Here is a 22,120-nt window from a genome sequence, read left to right as displayed (position 1 = left end):
ACTGATCAGGAATTGTCCAGACACACCGGTGTTGGGCTGGTTCAGCAGTGTTGTAACAGAATACCTAAAGCTACGATTTATGCCACACCAGACCCATAGCCGGACAGTGAAAAATAGAAGTAGAAGGCTCGTGTTTAGGTCCTGCAGGTCACACAGTAACAAGTTCTCAGCTTTGCTCTCGTCGCACCAACTGTAAGGATAACAGTGAACATGACAGACTCTCACTCAAACTACTTACAGACGAAGCGGACTCTGCTGCCAGTCTTGCCGCGTACCTGGCGATCAGTCTGTGTTCTTCATCGAGCCGGTTCGAACTCTCAAGCATGCTATTGAGAACAGAGCAAGAAGAAGACCGTGAGGCAGTGAGAAAGACGGATGGATGTATATTACCACCAGAGGCGCTTGCTATTTCAATTTTTCAGTGTAAAAATTTGAAAGCTATATGAAACCCTGTTAGGTTCACGATCTCAGACATGGATTCATGGCACGATCTAACACGTGGCCAGGAAGTTGCGTTAATAAATCCTGTCTTCAGTCAATTAAATGTCTTACTAAGAAAACTCCAAACAAGTTACTTTTCTCATCAACATTTCTGATAAAAGAATATTTTCTCTTTTTCTGTGCTGACAGCAAGGAGCCTGCTTGGGATTCTCTCTCTCTCTTTCCCTCTCTCTTTCTCTCTCTCTCTCTGTTCCTCCTGTATGCTCTCTCTCTCTCAAATAAATAAATAGATAAATAAATAAAACTTTAAAAAGTAATATTTTCTCTTCAGTTTTATTGCCTTTAACATTTTTACTTCCTTATTACATAAGAAATACATGTCCACAATGGGCATGTCAGAAAATATGGAAGCACCAAAAAAAAAACAAACAAACAAAAACCAAACCCAGTTGTGGTCAGCCTGCAGTGATACCTACCTCCTGATATTCACCCTTGTGTGTGTAATCCTCCTCCTTTAGTATGGGCTGGACTTACTGGCTTGCTCTTAATGAATAGAAACAGTCAGTTTCTATTCAGTTTCATGGACAGAAGTAATGGAATGTCACTTTCAAGATTAAGACCATGGTTTCCATCCTGAGTATGATTTCTCTCTCTTGAGCTCATTGGATGGCTTGCTCTGTGGGAAGCTAGCTGCCATGTCATCAAGCAGCCCATGGAAAGGCCCATGTGATAAAGAACCAAAGCTAGCCAATAATAACCTTGTGAATGAAATCCCACACATAGACCCTTTAGATAAGATAGCAGCCCCAGCTAACAGCTTGATTGCAACCACATGACAAGCCTTGAGTCACGGGCACCATGCCGGATTCCTGACCCACTGTGGGATAGTAAATGTTTGTTCCATTAAGCTGCTAAGTTTTTGGACAATTAGTTACAAGGCAATAGATAACTAATACAAACTGTTAACTATAATATTACTACCCAGGTAACTTGCCATTTTCTATTTACTTCTAGAGCAGTGGAATTATAGGAGTGGCTTCTAATGACATTAATGGGAATTGTTTATTGTCTCTTATAATTGTAGATTGTTAATACTAGAATAAGGATGATCTGAGTCCCTAAAAAAACTAAAGCAAAATAGACGCATTATCAACTCTCCCGTATTTGAGAAGGCCCTTCACTTAAGAGTAAGTTTTGCATGCCATTAAAAAGTTTTTATGAAACATACCAGTAATGCCAATGCTGTTAACCGGCTAGATGGTTACAGTTTGGCTTATCGGTTATCATGGTGAGTACCGGGTCAGAATCAAGAATAGAAACTAGTTTCTCTCATCCTTAAATATATTCTCCTCCATTTATATTCCCCGCCCATGATTCTTAAAGAAAAAAGGTCATTACTCATGAGTATACACTGAAAGTAACACACTTCTATGCCAGTGGTAAGGTTGTAAGAATCATCCACTGCAAAGACTTGAATCCACAAGAAGCAACAAGCACGTATATTATTTACATGTATGTTCACACATAAAGTAAATATGCAACCCAGTCTTTTAATTTTTGTTCAAAAGTGAGAAGGTGAGTGAACATCATTATGTGCTTCCAGAATATTAGCTGTGTCACTTCCAAATCGCTCTTCCCTGGCTGGCTGAATCCATTCCTGTAACATTGTCTCTTATCATTCAGAAAACATTCCTGTATCCATCATCTCTATACCAGTCTATACTCCTCACACGTGTAAACTATACCTGTTGTTATCCTGAATACTTCCATTTTAGATTTAGCCCTTTTCTCTGGGCTACAATAACCACGTAGAATATTCCTGAATATCTACATTTACTAAGTCACTTCTCTACCCTCAATAAAAACTCTTCTCTTTTCCTTTTGTCCATAGGAGATAATGCATGTAAAACACATCAAGCTAATATGATGCCTAGAACACATTATTCTGCTTCTTAAGCAACCTGTTCAGATTCATTCATGATTCATGTCTCCTTCAAAATACTCCCATCCAACAACCATGTAGAGTAGGGCTTTTCAAGTATTAGCGTACATACGTATGACTCGGAGATCTTGTAAAAAATGTACTTTCTCGTTCTGTAGCTGGGGGTGATAGGGTAGGTTGCATGGGGTAGAACCTGAGAACCTGCATTCCTATGGAAGCTTCCAAGATACACTGATACTGCTGGTCTAAGGACAAAACTTTCAGTGGCAAGGATCTAGAAGATCTTGAGAATAAAATGGAAAATCTAAACACATGAAAAAAACCCCAAATGTAAACCATATAAAAGAAATAATTTTTTATGAGTATTTGATATCCATACAGCATCTACGATATTTTATAAACATTCCTTAACACAGAAAATTCTAGGTTCCAGGCTCACATATGTGTGGTACCAATCCCCAGAGATTGAGATTTCAATCAGCATAACAAAGACGTGGAGTAAGAAATAATTCTAACAGCAAAAGGTGTTAGTTCTGGAGAATTGATGCCATAAAGCAGATGTTTGTCTGTATAACACAACGTCTGCACTCTGTAGTGGTTAAAAATAATAACTGAATTTCTTGTCATCGCTTTAATAAAAAAGTCACAGTGTTCACTTTAAACATAAAACTACCCCACAAAGAAAACAATTTAATTTGATTTTAACGTGTTTATCATTTCTGGCTGGTATTAGAAATAATATGCCTAATTTCAGCACAGTCTGTGTAGACAATAGGGCCGCTGCTCTTAGCCCAGAGCAATGATCTGTTTGCCTGAAAGTGACTTTGTCAAAAACATTTGCGTGTGTTTTGATAAATAAATAATAAAAAAAACTGATAAAAAACCTCATGATAAAAGTGCCTTTTATCATGAATGACCAGCAAGTATAAATAATATAAAGGCTACATTAAAAAAGCCTCTTGGAGATGTAAGACGTGAAGTTATGGGATCCTGTCTAGTAAGCTATAACTCATACTTCCATGCCTTCCCTCCCCCAGCCCTGAGTGAATGAGGGGTGGAGTGATATATTACCCCTTTGTGCACACAAACGATTTATGAGTCCACATGTGCCATTTTAGTATGTTCAAATTATACAAGGGTGAATGAGGCATTCCTCTGATAAATTCCATTATTTCAAGACTCCAATTACAAATAGTTGAAAATGAATGGCCAATAATCCCCAAATCGTTAGAGAAATACCGATTCCAACACTTTCTCCATCCCTGGCTATTCATTTCAAGACTTTATAATCAGTAATCTTGCTACAAGACTATGATGAATTGAAAAGTGGCTGCTGTGTAGACTGTATTTCAGAGCAGAAAAATCTATTATTTTGAAAGCTCTCCACTTTCTACCTTAAATGCATGGCCATTGTGTGTTGCTAGTGATTCAAAATGGCATCCTAAGAAACTTAAGTGGCCTCGGCTGAGGTAGGGCCTACTAAACTGTGATTTAGCAAAGGTTTCTGGGAACCCAGGGTTTGTTCACATTTCTTTGGTTTCTCTACAAGCCTGTACTGACTTCCCAGGCAGGACAGTCAACCAAATACTAATGTGGTCTAAAGGGCAGCGGAAATACTTCTAAGTTTTCTCTTAATATTTTTCCATCTTCCTGAACGGGTGAAAGGAATTTTATCACCAGAGATTAATTTTTTAAGGCCACTGGGCCTCAGGCACTACTCTTCTATTAAAATGCAAACAGCTGAGAGGAGGATTACCGCTTGAGAAGGCATTCCTAGTCGCCCTGAAGTGGAGGTTTACTTGATCAGGTTGTTTCGCAGTTGGTTGAGAGCAACATGCTATGGGAATAGAGCCCGTTCAGGCCTTTGGGAGCACAGTGAGCAGAAGAGAGGTGGGGCGGAAAGGAGCAAAGTGATTCTGGGGCCCAAGAAGTGGTTTTAGGGGACTAACGAACGCGGAGGGAAATGAACTAACTCTCAAAGCTTCAACTGGTATCTCTTTAACGACTGGCTTAAAAGGAAAAGATAGGGAATCATGAAATGGCAATCTTCCTGGATAAAAATGATAAAACTTACCAGGATAATGGCATCCTTATAGGGATGCCTTCAAACTCCTTTATCGACACCCTGACTTTATCAGCTCACTGTTGTAACACCAAGGCCATGCATTCTACCCTCTTTAAACTCTCCATTTCCTTCCGTTCCAATGGTCACGGGTGTATTCCAGGCCACTGTCATCCAGAATTGTCATGAAGCCCTCTCAATAGGTTCTTCCCATTTTAGACTTAGTCTTCCCTCCAATTCATTTTGCATCCTGTGGTCGGTGATCTTTTAAAAATGAATTTGGCTGTAACATTCCTATGCATAAAATCTTTCAATGGGTTCTCAGTTTTCAAACTCCTCCATAAGACTCAGAAGGTCCTGCATAATCTAGCTTCATCCTTTACGCCTGGTACTCTAGCAGCCTTACCGGGTCAAGTTCCTCAAGAAGTTCCACATTTTCTCTGCTCTGAACGATCTCTCTGCCTCCTCCACCCGCTTCCACTTGGCCGATTCCTCATCATCCTGCTGTTGGCTTCAGCTGCCATTTCCTACTCTCACTTCCAACCTCTAAATTCGGGATTTTGCTCCTCACATATCCCACGGCATCTCACTGCCCTTATTGTACCTGTTACCCTTTTGCGTTTTCATTGCTTTTTCACTTGTCTTTATCCTTTACTAAACTGTAGCTTTTTTGAGGAAAGAATGGTTCCATTTTGTCACCATTAGATCTTGAATGTTTAGCACAGCACTTGGAACACAGCAGGAAGTGCCTAAGCGTTAGTTGGACAAAAGAACAAACACAGGTTAGCTCCCTGCTTGCAGCGTCATGGACTTTGGTCCACGTTTCTATATCCTTCTTGGCTCTGCGTGCATTCTCAACACTGGGAAAATCAGAAGGGTAAAGATAAAACACAGTACTTTAACACTAACCATGCCGTCTAAAATTGAACTGTGAAGTCTTCACATTTGGCGGAATTGGAATCAAGATACACTCAATTGCCGGATGCAGATTCCTTATCTGCTCTTTTTAGGTGTTAAGGTTCACAGAAATGTCATTACACTCTTCCATATTTATCAACATCAGATCTTCCCCACCTGCAGTCATGGCAAATTCTCTTTGGTTCAAATTCTGTTGTTGTTTTAAAGATTAGGAGAGCAGATGATGGTATCTGAAAAAGGTAAGCTCCCACTCAGAAGAAATGCTTACTCTTAGGGGTGAATACAGATAGGAATGATATATAAGAGTGGGTGCGAGGTGGGACTGGATCATTTCTGAATTCAAACCTCAGCCCTCTTAGTTACAAGCTGTGTGACCTTGGGCAAATCACTTAACCTTTCTGTGCTTCAGTTCTTTCACCTATAATACAGGGATATAGTGATAATATACCTCCTGGTGTGCTGGGAGGATTATTATGTACCGTTTAGAGCAGTGCCAGGGCACACGGTGAGACTCTATGGGAGTATTCCTTTTACTTTTACCTCTACAAAGCAGGTAACACTGTCTCACTATAATCATTTTTGCATGATCATCTCCTTACCTATAACTTAGCTTTTTGCTCTCGAACGTTTGGTTGGTTACTGGCCAGTATTCTAGGGTATACCAAAAAAGAAGTAAGACCATTTAGTTGAATCAATGAAAGATTTTACGGAAGCACTAGGGGGACTTTACATTTCTGATTTCCTAAACAGAGGGACGAGTTAGCTGAACAGTGACAGCTTTCTCTTGTTTCCCCAAAGTGGCAACACTGCCATTTATTTGTAATCAAATGTCCCATTTATTTATTTATTTATTTATTTATTTATTTATTTATTTATTTTTTAACGTTTTTATTTATTTTTGAGACAGAGAGAGAGCATGAACAGGGGAGGGGCAGAGAGAGAGGGAGACACAGAATCTGAAACAGGTTCCAGGCTCTGAGCTGTCAGCACAGAGCCCGACGCGGGGCTTGAACTCACGGCCCGTGAGATCATGACCTGAGCCGAAGTCGGACGCTTAACCGACCAAGCCACCCAGGCACCCCTCAAATGTCCCTTTTATACAATTTATCAAGCAACATATGAGACCAGGTCCCATGCCAAGTTCTTTATTTGAGCGCATTTGGAGAAAACATACTCTGAAGGTCATCCAGTTAACAATATTGATGAATACCCATGAGCTATCATTTTTTTCTACCATATTATAATGGACAGGTTTTACAATAGGAGATTTTAAATCTACTTTATTGTATGCCTTTAATCCTATTCAAAATTAAATAAGGAATCACTATTGAGTCATTCCCCCATGTGCCTAGTTCTACACTAGCTAATTTGCATCAATGACCTCATCGGATTGGTAGTGTCTCTCTTGTTTTCCATGGAAACTGAAAATGTATTAGAATCAGAGGAATGAACTCATCTTTTTTTTTATAAAGTTAAAAAAATGTTTATTTATTTTTGACAGAGAGAGACAGAGTGCGAGTAGGGTAGGGGCAGAGAGAGAGGGAGACACAGAATCTGAAGCAGGCTCCAGGCTGTCAGCACAGGGCCCAACACGGGGCTTGAACTCACAAGCTGTGAGACCATGACCTGAGCTGAAGTCAAACACTCAACTGACTGAGCCACCCAGGGGCCCCGAGAAATGAGCTCATCTTAAAATCAATTTCCCATCTGAGTATTCTGAGAAAACTTCTGTGTACAATGTAGTCAATGCAGATATGCACGCTGGTGGTATGATATTCTTCAGATTGATATTTCTAGAATTCTAAGGGAATACCTTTCTCAGGGGTCTTGTTTTATACCTGAAACTCCTAAACATCTTATGGAAGAAAAAAAATAGTATTAATACGGAAATGAAAACTCATATAAAAGAGATACTTTCAGTGAGTGCTGATAATAATTTTTTTCTTTCAACAGACTGCAACACATTTACATTTTTCAAAATCAACCTTTACTGAAAAGGGTCAAATTTTAGCTTACATATTAAAAATATTAAAGGCATACACTTCAGCGGATTTAGTGTTGATGTTGTCATGGATTGAATTGTGTCTTCCCCAAAATTCATGTGTTGAAGCCCCAACCCCCAGTGCCTCAGAATGTGACCGTATTTGGAGTAGGTCTTTTAAAGAGGTTAACTAAGGTAAAATGAGGTCATAGGGGTGGGGCCCTAAGCCAATATGATTGGTGTCCTTATAAGAAGAGGAAGAGAGCTAGAGATGTTTCTGCACAGAAAAAAGGCCATGTAAGAACACGGCAAGATGGCAGCCATCTGAGGCCAAGGAGAGGGACCTCAGGAGAAACCAGCCCTGCCGGCACTTTGGTCTTGGACCTCCAGCCTCCAGAACTGTGAGAAAATAAATTTCTGTTGTCAAAGATACAAAGTCTGTGGTATTTTGTTATAGTAGCTCTAGAAAACGAATACAAAGTGGAAGAAATCAGAGAACGTTAAAGTGACAAATAGATTCTTTCTCAATATCACTTTTAGTTTTTCTTTTTTCTTTGCCCCCCATCAGTCATTTTCCCCATGTCAGTGAATTGTTGATACTTAGGTTACCCAGGTTTACCACTGCTCCATAGGCAAAGCTGAATACTTTGCTTTTTCACCTACTTTATACTCTTACACAAAATGTTCAACTAAAGGGCTAATTTATAATAGGTGATTTATTTTAAAAGTAGAAATCTTTATTTTACTAGTAAAAAAGATTTGCCAAGAACTTCTAATAATTTTGTTTAGGGTGAGAGGGAATTTTATACCGATAGCACTATCAATATCCCATGACATTAACAGATATTTATTGTGCACCTACTGTGCGCCAGGCTCTGTGTTAGGTGTCAGAGATATGGCAATGAGCAAGTCAGAGAAACTCCCTACTTCACAGCGAAGATAGCTGGTAAACTAATCAACCAACCAACTTATCAACCAATGATTGCAGTTCTGGAAAGAATGAAATAAATGGTAGGCCATGATAGAGACTAGTATGGGAGACCTACTTAAGGAGATGCTTTTAATCTGAGTTTAAAGCCAGAGAAGCAGCCTTTACATACATGTAAGGGAGGTCAGAGCATGGGTGTATGGCAGGCGATGTCAAGGGTCAAATGGGAAGAATGTTCTTGGTATAGGGTAGAACTAGTAACATGGTCTTGAGGCAGTTTTAGGAACTGTTTGTAGGACTGATCAAAGTGGATGCTGCTAAGTATTGTGACTGAGTTGGGAGAAGCCCATGACACTGAGGCTGGTATGGGGCTAGGCAAGGGTTGGGTCATGCACAGGCCTGTAGGCCATGGTCAGGGCTGGGGTGCAAACCAAGTGCAGTAGAAATCTATTAAAAGGTTTTAAGCAGGCAAGTCGATAATAATTTAGACCCCATCTATGAAATCCAGAAATGGAATCAAATATATAATTTATTGGTATGGATATTTATACAATATAAAAATTATTTAAATAAATTTTCTTAAGAGAAAAACATAAGCAGAAAAAATTTTAACCTATTTATGTGCAATCAGGGGTCTAATTAAGTGACAGTAATTGATCATGACATCAAAGGATAGACTGTAGCCTTTAACTGCACTCTCTCCCTTACAGAGGGGGGTCTTTTCAGAGCTGAGAATACTATGTCAGAAGCTTATGCATACGGTATCAAGGATATAATTAGAGTTGGGTAGAGTTGGGTAAGTTGGAAGTTCTGGGCTGGTTTCCCATCTTCTTAGTCTGCCCATCAGTTGGTCCCAATAAACCACTAGCAAGGCCAGCACTTGATAAGCTTTAGGGAAGGGCAGAAAAAGCCCTCAACTCATTACATTTTGATATCCCTTCTCCCCCATTGGAAAAGGTGGCTGAAAACCGTTAAAGCTTTTAAGACTTCACTGAATTAGGAAGACAGCAGGAATTCTCCCTTGAGCCACAGTTAATTTATTTGGCTTATCTGACATCAGAACCAGCAGGAACACAAGGGTTTCTCTAATTTAGCAGCAGACTATTTACAAATGAGTCAGTTTCCCATTGTATTAAGTCCTTAGTATGGGGAAAAGTCCCCCAGAGTTAAGCAGGAGCATACATGAATAATGACAAAACAAATATTTTAATCAAGAACAGCAGTTAGGTTCCTATCTGTAGACCATCTCATGAAGGATGTGCAGATAGGGAGCCTGAAGAATGGGGTGGAAAATAGATGGGACTCAGTGTCAGAAGACCTCTGTGCAAGCCCTTGCTAGCATGTGACGTTGGATAAGTCTCTTAATGTGTCAGAGCTAGCATTTACTTCTCAGTGAAAGAGAATTGATAATATCCAAACTTATAGAGCTTTGATGAGCAAATAATGTGTAAGAAAGGGTTCTGTAATTTTCAAAGTACTCCAGTAATGTAAAATGTATTATTCATATCCAGGTTGCCATGATGAGATACAAGAGACTGAAGACAAAATTCCTACTCTTTTGAAGATTGTAATTACAATGGGAAACAACAATGCATAGACTAAATACAAAAATGGTAACACAATCACCATTCCTATTACTAGTATGTGCTCAAAATATCTGTCAAAATGAAATAAAAATAACGTAGTAGGATTTGCAACTTCAGGAAATAGATATAGGGTAGATGCAGTGGGGAGCAGTGTCACGAAAAGCTTTCTGGAGGGCTTTCTGTTTATGTAGGTTATATAAGAGGCAATGTAGCATAGTAGTTAGGTGTTTGGGATGAGGTAGGTTAAATCCTGGATCCACTGTTTTGTAGCTGTATGACTGTGGGAGAGTCATGTGAACTCTGTAAACTGATACCTTTCCTGATCTACAAAATGGGGATGAATGTATTTACTCTACAGGCTTACATTAAGGGCTAGGAGAAATTATGTAAATAAGGTTTTGACACAGTGCTTAGCAGGAAGCATGTGTTTTAAAAAACGGTAGCTGTTAGGATTATAACCCTGACATATCTCACCAGAGTTGAATGATGGTGAAGCATTATAACTATTATGACAGAGAAGGTGAGACATCACCCCATCACTTATATAATCACGGCAAGTGTGGGGAATGGTGAGGATGTAATTCAACAAAAAGGAAATACAGGAAAAATGAGAAATTCAAAAAAGAGTTGGGAATTTTTAAGAACAGGAGAAAGCATTGAGAAATACGGAGGGCAACAGATATTCACAAGGAGTCGGCTTCGTTGGTCAGTCTTAAATTCTGCTTTGTTTTCCAAATAGATATGGCCTCCTGCGTTCATCAAGCAGATGTGAGGTGTCTCTGCTGAGACAGTTTTACTGTCTTAAGTGACCATCAAGTCATTGTGATCAATCACTTGAGTAGGGAAAAGGGCTGGTGGTGACAAACTGTGAGATTTCCTCTTTGGAGATTTCTTTCTCACAAATTTAATTAAGAAAAGGTCAAAGAAGAGTGCTGGAAGTAGCTGGAGTGTGCTCAGAATTATGGGGGAGAGGACACAGTGTGAGACCACAGCTTCGCCTTCAGACACGATTGAATCTGTATTGACTTCTTCTTTGAGGACTGTCAATACATTTTTTTTTTTTTTTGGTAATTCCATATTGAGTTCTATTGTTTCAGATACCATATAACATTGGGGAACCAAATTCACTGGGAGTAAGATTAAAGCTGTCACTCTTCTCGCTCATACTTTTGAGAGGCTGAGATATAATAAAGAAGAGGAACTGTGTGACCTACAAGCTCGGCGACTTTGAACAAAAGGTGGGGTTAACCGAAGAGTGCTATTTAATTTTATCTTCGTGAAACTAGGACATGGTATAAAATGAAACTAGGGTGCTGCTTATATATTTTTAAGATACAAATTAAGGTAAATATGTAACTTCTAATAGATGTACATCATTATCTCCTAAAACACCTCATGTACTAATTTTGTAAGAACAGTTACAGGCATCGGGAACAGGAAACAGTCCAGGAAGGAGAGTTCTAGAAACAAAGAAGTGGCTAACAATACCAAGTGGCGAAGGTGATGAGGACTGAGTAATGGCCATCATGTGTTTCAGGGATGCTTTTTGTGAAATTGTAATGGAAAGGAGGCCAGCTATTTTAAAGGCAATTTAATCCCTTGGTTCACTTCATAGTTAATAATTACAAAAAAAAAGAAGTCCATTGGCTTTTAGTTCAGAGAAAGTTAGAGTTACTAAGCAAAATTCACATATTTCTAAGAAACGGGTAAACACATTTGTAAATCAGGAGTCTAAACTAGGCTGAAACATATGATAAATACATAGTCTGTCCACTTATCTTCATTTTTACCCCATGTATATTATCACAACCAAGTAACTTTAACCAATGAGAGGAATCTCCTACGTCGCAATTAAAATAGGAAGAGAAAATCTTTAAGAATGCCTTTATCTGAATACACAGGTGCTATCTGAATTCGTACATTTTAACACATTTGGAAGAAAGCTTTGCATATTCTGGGACTTGAAAGCAGACTTTATCAGGATGGCTACCCAGAAACATTTGTAAGCCAGAGAAGAGTTGAAAGACAATTTCTCCCACTGTTATGATTAGGGAAATGATTTCCATGGTATGATCCCATCCTGTCACTTTTCCTCTCTTTTACTTCAATCTTAAATTAATGGAGCATTGTCTTCCAAATCAGTGGAGGTATCCATGTCCTTGGAATAAGAAAATTCTTGCATCACTATTTTGCGGGCATTTGACGTGGCACATATAATGCAATTGACTGGGGAGACCCAGAGTCCGGCATCCACTGAAGGCTAATATTTAGCATGGCATCCATTTACACAAATTTTGCCTTTCGCTATGTTTAAACAAGGATATGAATTCCATGGTATATGAGTGGGAAGTGTTCAAACTAACGTCATGAAGGACGTCTAATTTGAATCAATTCAAAGATGACCTAGTGAGCCTTAGGTCCCTAAGGGCATCCACTTGCCCCTTGCTGAGACTTCTTGTCAAGGGAGCAGACTGTTACCCTCTCTAAGGACAGTCAAGCAGCCAAACCTGCACTAACCATGGTGGGTTGTTCCGGAGCCTGTTGACGTACAACCCGATGAGAACATGTTCATCAGCCAGCCTGTCTGCCACATTCAGGCTGTACTGTATCCTGAAACAGGGCAGGAGGAAAGAAAGGGTGTTGGGAGGAGAGGCGGACAGAAATAGGCAGAGCAGGTGGGAGTGGGTTCGTGATAGAAAAGGCATTTGGAAAAGCAAGCAGGTAGAGGAAAAATAAGTGATGTTCTATGAAAAATCCAAGCAAAATCCAAGCAATGAAATACACAATTTCATTTCACTAAGGTTAAAAATAAAGATTTCCAATTAGGTAAAGTAACTTTTAAGAAAACAGAATTGCATTCTTCAAGCCAGTAAAGCCAAGAAATTCATCTGTACGGTAAACACATTGATTGGGTTGCAAGCAAAGAGTAAGTATCCTTTGGAAAATCAAATCTGAAGTTTAGTCATTTTAAAAAAAAGGAAATCAGGGAAAGTGAATTACACAGATGTGTCTACTCAAAAGAACTACTTGGTGCCGTTAGTTGGGTTATAATAGAGCTGCTTTTGCTAAATCGAAGACGGTCTTTCAAACACAAAGCATTTTTGACACAAGGAATCTCCACTTTTAGTTGAGTTAATTCAGGGTTTCAGGACACTCTGGCTTTAACTTACCCTTTGCCCTTCAGAAAAGCTGGAGCAGCCCTAGCCAGCAGTTTGTTCTGCTCTACTTCACTGTCCTTGGGAGGAGAGCTAGTTAATAAGATGGGAAAGCCAAGAAGAGGGTAAACACAGCAATGCATTCAAGAATAGAACTGGCTACAGACACTCCCAAGTCTAGATCCAAGCTCCATTTGGACAGCTCTCTTGGTATTTTGAAATGTTCAAGATGTTTGCAGATTTCCACAGAGTTGAACTAGGAGTAGAAACCTGGCCCGAGAACCATAATTGCAATTACACAACCATCCATGATCCACGGGTTGACCTCTGCAATTTGTTTAACAAATAGATTGCATTGCCTGGACATCATGAAAATCCATTCAACATTCATTACAGACTATCATGTCAACAGTCGAATAGTTCACGAAATCCTGCCAGCCTTTAGATCCCACTTAAAAAGTATACTTCTCCAGCCTTCCTTATTTTGTCCAACTTTCTGAATTGAATACACACTTGAAAATTACCTAGTTAGAAGATTGCTGTCATATTAGAAGTGCTTTACCACTCCAGGCACAAGTCACCTGACCCTTGCTGAGAAGCTGCAAAGAAAACTTTCAGAGAAACAGAGAAATAGACCTTTGCTCCTTATAAATATATATTCATCTTCCCTGTGTCTGTAACTGGTGACTAGAATCCCATCATTATAGCAAATTCTTAACATTTTAGGTTCATTATGAGGAATACTCATTTTATTTAGTAATTTAAATGCCAGTTTGAAAAGTTTAAAGTGTAGTTTTATTAAGGGATAAATAGAAATAGAAATAATAATTCATAAAGTGTGGCCATGCCAAAGTGACCCAAGATCTACTGGTCATGTTTCACTGGGAAAATAGTATTGATTGTTGGTATTACAATTGTACTTGTAATGTGCTTAAAGGGAACTTGCTCCTTTGCAGGTTAAGAATTTTTTCCCTGTAACACTGGTGGACCTAAAACTATCCACCCACCCCTTTCATGGTGAATACAAAAATTAACTGTCTGATTTGTTTGGTGGCAAGTTGTTAATTTCTTGGATTGAAATTATGAGGTCTTATCAAAAACTTGCCCAACTTTTCAACAAGTTCTAAAATGTATGTACGTATTAAGATGGCTTGTAAAGTAGTTAAAATCTTAAAAACTTTATGAGTTTTAAGGATTTATTACAAAGTATCACTCTTTCAGACCATGAAGCACACACACACAAAAATACAAATGTGCAAGTAAATATCACATTAGGATTATGCATATTGTGATTAGAATTCTTGTTTTAGTATTGTATGTACTATAAGGTCGCTGGAAAACTTAAAAATAAAATTTGATTTATAAAGCAAATGTCTAGGAGAGAGTAGGCACTCATGTTTGTTGAATGTGTGATCTCACTTAGCTTTTCAGGAATGCACCTATTACTTAAAACTACACAAATGGAATTGACTTTAAGAATGAAATGATTAATGTTCTAGGAGAATTTAATTTCTTGATGAACATAATGATTTTTTTTTCCAGCATTTTGATCTTCCCCTTCTAAGGTGATGAAACTGTCCATTAGGACAAAATAGCCACCTTACGTCACCATCATTGTTGGTATTTTCCCATCATCCCACCAAAACAGCATTCCAAACCTTGTCTCCTGAAGCATATCCCTCTGTATTCGTTATCCAGTAACTACAGTCTCTCTGCTGCCCAATTACCACCCTCCCCAACTTTTTGTTTTAGAACTCAAGATAGATGTACCTATTATATAATTGGTTTCCAATCCCTGCAAGACCACTAAAAACATGGCACGAAATATCAATAATTCTTCCTTCCAAACGTAACTACTTCTGCCCTGTTATGCTTTTTGTCCCTCAAATCCCAGAAATTGTGATGGTATTTCCTTAAATCAAAAGCCTAATAATTACACAGGTACAACTTCTGGTGCTGAATGCACAAGAAGAAAGAAAGGACCACTGAAGAAAAGAAACACAAGAGGATCAACCGTGAGGATGCGTTTGCCACCAATTACTCCAGTGAAGTCTCACAGGAAGAAGGTGATGTGTGCGCAGAGCCCCAGGAGTGCATCCTGCCACTTGGTCATTGCCAGGCACTAGCACAGGAGGAAGTCTGCTGATTTCAGGAAACGAGCAGTGGCCCAGATTGTCCTTTGGTGGCCTTATTCTTTTCCTCCTAATTCTTTGAGCCCCTCTCTCCTTCCCCTACTCCATTTGCCTGTCTCCCCTCTTCTCTTCCTTTTCTTCCTTTCTTCTTCTTCCCAAATCCTTTCCTCCTTCAAAGGGAGGAGGAGCAGACATTCTATCTGCATACATCTCTTTTCATTTTGTTGTCATTTTCTTTGCACTGGCCCTTGGCAGTGTGGGTTTGAAGAAATCATTAAAATTCTTTTATGTTTTTTCTGCCTCCCACATGACTTCTTGGGAAAACCAGTTCTTGGAAAATATGGAAATTACACTCTCTGCATTTATGAGTTTGTGGAAATATACCATTTACTTCACTTTGCTACAGCTCTTAGTATCTAGGGCCAAGAGCATTTCTGACTTTTGGTACTCATTGTCCACATAGTTTCTGTACTTCCTAGAACTAGTCTCAAATTCTCAAATTCTGGGAAGCCAAAAATATAACCATGTATAGAGGAAGCCAAGTTCATGATGAAGACAAGAAAAAAAAAAGCCACTCTTTCTAAATGAAATGGATCAAGAACTTACAGAGTCGACAGGAGAGGCAGATTTCACCTAAGGCTTGGGTCTATAAAGACTTTTCATGTGAAGTATCTTCACCAGAATTTCTTTTGTGGCTCCCAAAGAGCCCGAGGAAGGAAAGCAGAGTGAAAAACTTTTCTCCTGAGTTGTGAGGAGACTAACAGTATATAGTTTATTATCATTTCTTCAAAGCAATATACACTCACCATGTTTTACAGACTATACTAGATTTTTAAACTTTCATTTTGTAGCTTGGCTGTTTGTGTGGAGAAGTTAGGTCGTATTTCCAATTCATTGTGGGCTTTGGGATCAGGCGCATTAAAACCTACATTCTTCCCCTGAAATAATGCTTTCGGCATGTCAGTGTGCAAAAATGCAACAATGGCTTGCACACGACTCTATCTGTAAAAGCCTCTCCTTCTTCTACATGCCTTGTTCTCAAATCAAAATGTGTCCTTCCTTTTAATTTCTGAAGGTGGGAACTAGTTGGAGCTCCTCTTGACCATGTACGATAAATCTTTTCTAATCTGAGTCCCGAGGAAAAGCAGGGTCACCATCTCTAAAGCTCTGTACACATATCTCTTTTTCTCACTGTTTCTTTTTTTCCCCCCACCAGGTCCTTGGCATTGTATAAGTTCATTCCTCTGTGCACACACTAACATTAATGGCTGTGGTGACCATCGTACCCTGGAGGGTATGACAAGGTAAATCTGAAGTTTATGTGCTCTGCTGGAAGAAAAAAGGCAGGAAATACTCCTTTAGGTTTTTTTGTTTCTAAAAAATTTTGTATGTTCTTACTAATTCCTTTTCAGACTTCTGGAAAATAGCAACTATAAAGATAAATGGCCTTTTCCCAAATTTTTTCATATGCACACATACAATGATGAGTTCTGGAACAATAGAGCAAGTTCAAAATGTCTCATATTTATTTATTTAAAATTCACCTTCGGTTTTGAAGGGTGACAACAGGTGTCAGTATTTTTGCTGAAGCGCAAACATTTTTGGGGTGGTCTAAGGTAACATGATCACACAGAAATGTTCCCTGGAGTCTTGCTTACACCTGAAATATGGTTTTAAAAGCCACTTTTGTTTATGCTGTGTTACTATATTAGCCCTGGTCAAATTTTTTTTTTCTTTTATTAAACATGAAAATAAAAGAATTTAAATAAAAGTCCTGGATGTAGTCTCACAGAGCAGCAGTATTACATAAACAAATTATGTAAGGTAAAATAATTCTTATCACGATGGTTAAATGGAAAATGATATGTGAATAGTGGCAAATTAAAAACAGATATATTCATTTTTATTGATTTTAAATAACTGATAACCTTGCGTGGTGTTCAGACAGGTGAAGCATGGAAGTTGGTCCCTTCTGAAGTAACTGTTAATCGTGAACAAAATTTTGCTTCTCATGTATGTACGTAAACACATGCACACATATAGTGTATAGCCATACTTCTACGTGTGTACACGCACACTTATAAACATATATGTTCATAACATATATGAACATTTAATGTGCATATTCACATACGTGTATATGCACATACGGCATTGTTTATATATGTCAAAACTTACTGAATTGTGCACTTATTTTAAATATATTCATTGAATTGTAGGTCAATTATATCTCAAAAAGCTGTTTTTTATTTAATTTCTCTCACTATAATTAACCCAGACTAGCAACAAGGGCATTAAACTAATTTAAAAACCATAAAAAAGTGTCCACAAGTCAGTTTTGTCGAGATAATTTCTGGACAAATTCTGTTTTCCTTTCCTTCTCTAGCTTTCCATATCTGAGATCTGAGACAAACCATCTGCCCCCTACAAATCAGCAAACAAGCATAAAAAATAGCTCAGTGTTTCGGCGGGAAAATTAGTTGTCATCAACTCAGGCTGGCATGAAAGCCAGACCATCTTTTAAGCAGGTACTGTGGAGGAAATAATAAGAATTCTTAGGCCATATGTGATTCACTACATTTACTATGTCGTCCCCCCAGATATCATCAAGCTGTGTCAATTGCATTTAGCCAAAAGAGCATCTAGAAAAGTTTGCTGGGTGCAAGGCACGCACAGAGAAGAACTAAAGCAGCCGCAGGAAGAGAATAAAGCTTACGGAAGGGCGGAAGGGAGGTGGCTGCAGGTGTAATCATGCACTAATAGTTTTGTACGGAAACAGAGTGGAGTGTAAAGACCAGTGTACTTCCAATTTGAAAATAAAACTAGCACATTAGTGGAGCTCTGGGGCTACATGGAATAAAGAATTAACTTTAAAGAGTAATTATTTCAAATTTCATGAAATTTCAGACAACATAAAGAGTGAAAAAGAGTGAAGAAACCTTCAGGGTAGTCGGCTTATAAGTTTGTCTATTTTACGATGCTGATTTATAAATGTATCTATTTTCCTGACTGGAAAGGATGGGCTTTAATCTTAGAAAAAAACGAACCATGGAGAAAACGTTGATTTTCAGAAGCCAATTCAATGCCTTGATTTTATTTCAATTCACTTCTGATTACCAAAGCACAAATGCTTAGAATTTAGTGTGACTGTTTTAAGTCTGATGAACAAATCTGGGTTGTGAGGCAAAGAATCTTAGGATAAGCAAAGTGTTTGAAAAAAACTGAAAAAGACACAGTGGATTAGCCTTTCTGTGGTTGAAAACCCAAACCAATCCACCAACTGACCAATCAGTCGACCAACACAAATCTCACAAATGCTGCTCCACTGGGAAGAATCCAGATTTGCGGAGTGGTTGGGGTGGATGGTGTGCCTTCCCCATGCACGTAACTGAGTCTAATATGGTATCAGTTGTTAACCAAATGTCATTGTGACAAACCAGAAACCAGCATATTAGATTGTGTTTGACACACTCTATGAATCACAAGCAATTTTCTGGTATTTGGGAGAGCGACAAGATCTGGCTATATATATAACGGACAAAGTGATTTGTGAGCAGTTATTAATTTAGAGGTTGCATTTGTGAAAATATACGTGAGACCTTTAAGAAATGGTTCTAAATTGGAGGTAAAAGAACGTAGCCATTCAAACTTTTACTATGTTGTTGTGGCTAATGAAAAAGATGGCTGTAAGTAAAGAAACTTATTTTACAGAGGAAAGGCCTGGTTAACTTTCTCCCATAAACGAGGCAAGGATTTTGACAAGGTGATTGGGACTTTACAAAGGGGGCATGATGCCAGCAAAGATAGTAGATGCAGGGGCTGAAGGTGGTGAAGGGCAGAAGGGACCCTTTGGGCCTGGCAATACTACTTACAATAATGACAGTCTATGTTTCATAAGCTTAGAAAATGTTGCTGCCACACCATACATGGCTACTGGAGCCTTTTCCTAGTGGTGATGATAGACTTCCACTGATTCAACATTTTTTCCCTTAAATTGATGCATTTATGAGAAAATAATCTAGGTTTAGGGATATAGTTATGATCACAAAAATGCATGAGGTGAATTAGCCCATGAATTGGGTCCTTTGGCCCACATTGTACTTAACTGCGCGCGCGCACACACACACACACACACACACACACACACACACACACACAAAGACATCAAACATTTAAGGGAGAGCGCCTTTGAGAATTTCCTCTTTTCTTTTACGTAAGGGAAAAGTGAATCAAGTGCACAGCTAGAAAGGGAAATAAGAACCGGGGGCTGTGGCAGATGGTGGTGGTAACCAGAGCTATACACACTCATAAATCTGTGTGAGATGTATTGCTAGGGTGTCAAAAGACTTCAAAGATATACCCTACTGCCTTCTGAAGATCAAAGTGGTATGCTTGTAAAGGACTCTAGGTGAGTAATGCCAGGGGTTTGTAGAGAGGATTCTGCAGTGGTGATTTCAATTCATCCTTGTCCTGCTTTATCTTTCCCCAATCTGTCACAATACGAAAGGCCAAAAGCTCAGGCTAAATAAAATACCTGCGTGCTAAAGCTCCTTAATTTCTTAATGCTGCCTTAACACTGACCAGTGCCATCCTTGCTTGCTTAAGTTTTAGGTTTTATTAGATTTTAAAAAGCGCGGTTGGGTTTGGGCAGGAGTGAGGGCAGAGCTCTAGGTCATATCTGTTTGGTTCAGTTCCAGTTGTGGGAAGAACAGGACCTATAATTTATGCCTACATTTGGCATGATGGGTTTCCATCGACCTTCGTGTATGAACGTGGTTAAGAAATAAACAGTGGGTCACCAACCAGCATTATCAAGTGATAGAAATTAAGCATTGAGGGGCGCCTGGGTGGCTCAGTCAGTTAAGCGGCCGACTTCGGCTCAGGTCATGATCTCGCGGTCCGTGAGTTCGAGCCCCGCGTCGGGCTCTGTGCTGACAGTTCAGAGCCTGGAGCCTGTTTCAGATTCTGTGTGTCTCCCTCTCTCTCTGCCCCTCCCCTGTTCATGCTCTGTCTCTCTCTGTCTCAAAAATAAATAAACGTTAAAAAAAAATTAAAAAAAAAAAGAAATTAAGCATTGAGAGCATGAAGTTCGTTTTTAAATTGCTACTTTAATAGGAATCAGGGGCACCTGGGTAGCTCAGTCGGTTGAGCAGCTGACTTCGGCTCAGGTCATGATCCTGTGGTTTACGGGTTTGAGCTCTGCTTCGGGCTCTATGCTGACAGCTCGGAACCTGGAGCCTGCTTCAGATTCTGTGCCTCCCTCTCTTGCTGTCCCTCCACTGCTTGTGCTCTCTCTCTCAAAAATGAATAAACATTAAAAATATATATATAAAAAATAGGAATCAGACTGCCTGACCTGGGGGAAGAGTGGTCCAGACTTAGTAGGGATAGTGGATACAAATTCTCAAGTTTTTTACTACAATATGGTCCAGCCATGTGGCATTGTCCTAGTCTTAGGCCATTAGTGCTCAAGATCACTCCAAGAGGCTCTTTGATTCAAGAATCTAAGAAATCACCAACTGGGGTCTTGCAAACTATACAAAAGCAGAGTTTCATCCAAAGAAGAAGATCGGCTTGGTACTCTTCATATATATGCATCTCATGTATACGGGTATGAGGCTGTGAAATCAATTAACATAAGCAGAAAAGAGAGGAAAGAGCTGAGAAGCCCAGTTCGAGTTGAAAATTCTCCACGGAATCTCATGAAATCCCGGAAGACTTCTATATCTCTACTAAGACATACTAGAAGAGGATTTTAGTGATGGAGGAGAATGACTAACAGTCTAGCTATGGAACTACTAACTACGATTAGTGATTGAGCGCTGGGATACTGACCGTGAGCCGTGGTCAAGCTGATTTACATACAGCTTTATGAGCGAATGCTCTTCAGCCACAGGGCTGGATGCACTTATCCCCTCAGGTGACCTGAGGGGTGCAAACAATGAGACCTCATTAAAACCTTCCATGGACAGAGCAAGGCCCACTCAGAGAGGAAAGGCATTCAGTGTACACAGCTTTATTGAACAGCACCCTCAAAACAGAAACCAGAGGCTAACCTCCGTGGTGACAGAAAGAACTGCAATCTTCAAACAACGTTATCTGTGGTTCACAGAGAACATTCCAACAGGACTGAAAATGGGAAAAAGGGGAAATGATCATAGTTTGGGTTAATGGGTACCATGCACCCTGGAGGAACCAGAACAGCTCAAAGTATATTATAGGGATATTTTAGAGGAGAGGAAGCCATGTTATCCATCTAGACGCATCCACCATAAGCACCGTCCGAGCTGAAATGATATAAAACGACCTTCAGTAAGGATGGGGTCTACCTCTGCTTGACATTTGCAGAATGCAGGGTTTCCTAATAAAAGCACATCTTTCTTAACATCATGGCAGATCTTCCCTAGATAGATGTACAGGTCCGTGTCTCTTACAGATTTTACAGTTTATGATTTTGTTTTGGAAAAGATGGTTGAATATGCTTGTGGCTTTGAAAAGGAGCGCTTAAAGGAACACACAGCGCCTAAACCATGTTATTTCACTGTGGGTGTTCTGCAGTTCAAGTGCATCCTCATTTCCCCTTGTTACAGACCTGCTTAATTTAGGCGGGGGGGGGGCAATACCGCCAACTACAACATTCTATTTATTACTCTAATTACAATTATGGGGAACATCTTCATCTCCCGTTCCTGCTGATGGGCAAATACAGGAACTCAGGGAAAAAAATCAGCAGTGTTCTGAGTCTCATTGTCTGCAAACCCTCACTTGAATGTACCAGGATATTACAGTGAAACTGGTACTTCAGAAACCTCGCCAGGGGAAAAGGCTGATTATGTTCGCTTTATGAAACATGAGGTTGCTTTTTTCTTTTTTTTTTTTTTCCCTGCTGAAAGGCATTTGAAATCTTAGGTTCATTACTCACTCCACTTTTCCTTACCTTTGTTTCTGCTTTCCTGTGAGCCTTCTCCATGTATT

General features: G+C 39.4%; 1 protein-coding gene across 30 annotated transcripts in view; it reads right to left on the bottom strand.

The window, feature by feature from the left end:
* The window catches only part of DTNA (dystrobrevin alpha), a 355,255-nt gene that overhangs the window by 40,584 nt on the left and 292,551 nt on the right, over nucleotides 1-22,120 (bottom strand). For 15 of the 30 annotated variants that reach the window (XM_053902550.1, XM_053902552.1, XM_053902551.1 and 12 more), the window contains 4 exons: nucleotides 20,981-21,070; nucleotides 13,029-13,106; nucleotides 12,376-12,468; nucleotides 239-326 (listed from right to left, as the gene is read on the bottom strand). In XM_053902550.1, the coding sequence (XP_053758525.1) occupies nucleotides 239-326; nucleotides 12,376-12,468; nucleotides 13,029-13,106; nucleotides 20,981-21,070 (349 nt within the window). Of the gene's footprint in view, nucleotides 1-238; nucleotides 327-12,375; nucleotides 12,469-13,028; nucleotides 13,107-20,233; nucleotides 20,765-20,980; nucleotides 21,071-21,145; nucleotides 21,433-22,120 lie in introns of those variants that run through there. The other 15 variants (XM_053902566.1, XM_053902568.1, XM_053902571.1 and 12 more) reach the window with 7 other exon arrangements.

This window comes from Panthera pardus, unplaced genomic scaffold, assembly GCF_024362965.1.
Source record: "Panthera pardus isolate Hobbes unplaced genomic scaffold, ASM2436296v1 HiC_scaffold_15, whole genome shotgun sequence".
Classification (NCBI taxonomy): domain Eukaryota; kingdom Metazoa; phylum Chordata; class Mammalia; order Carnivora; family Felidae; genus Panthera; species Panthera pardus.
Note: the sequence above shows the minus strand (reverse complement) of the source record. Positions and strands in the feature narration are given on the sequence as shown.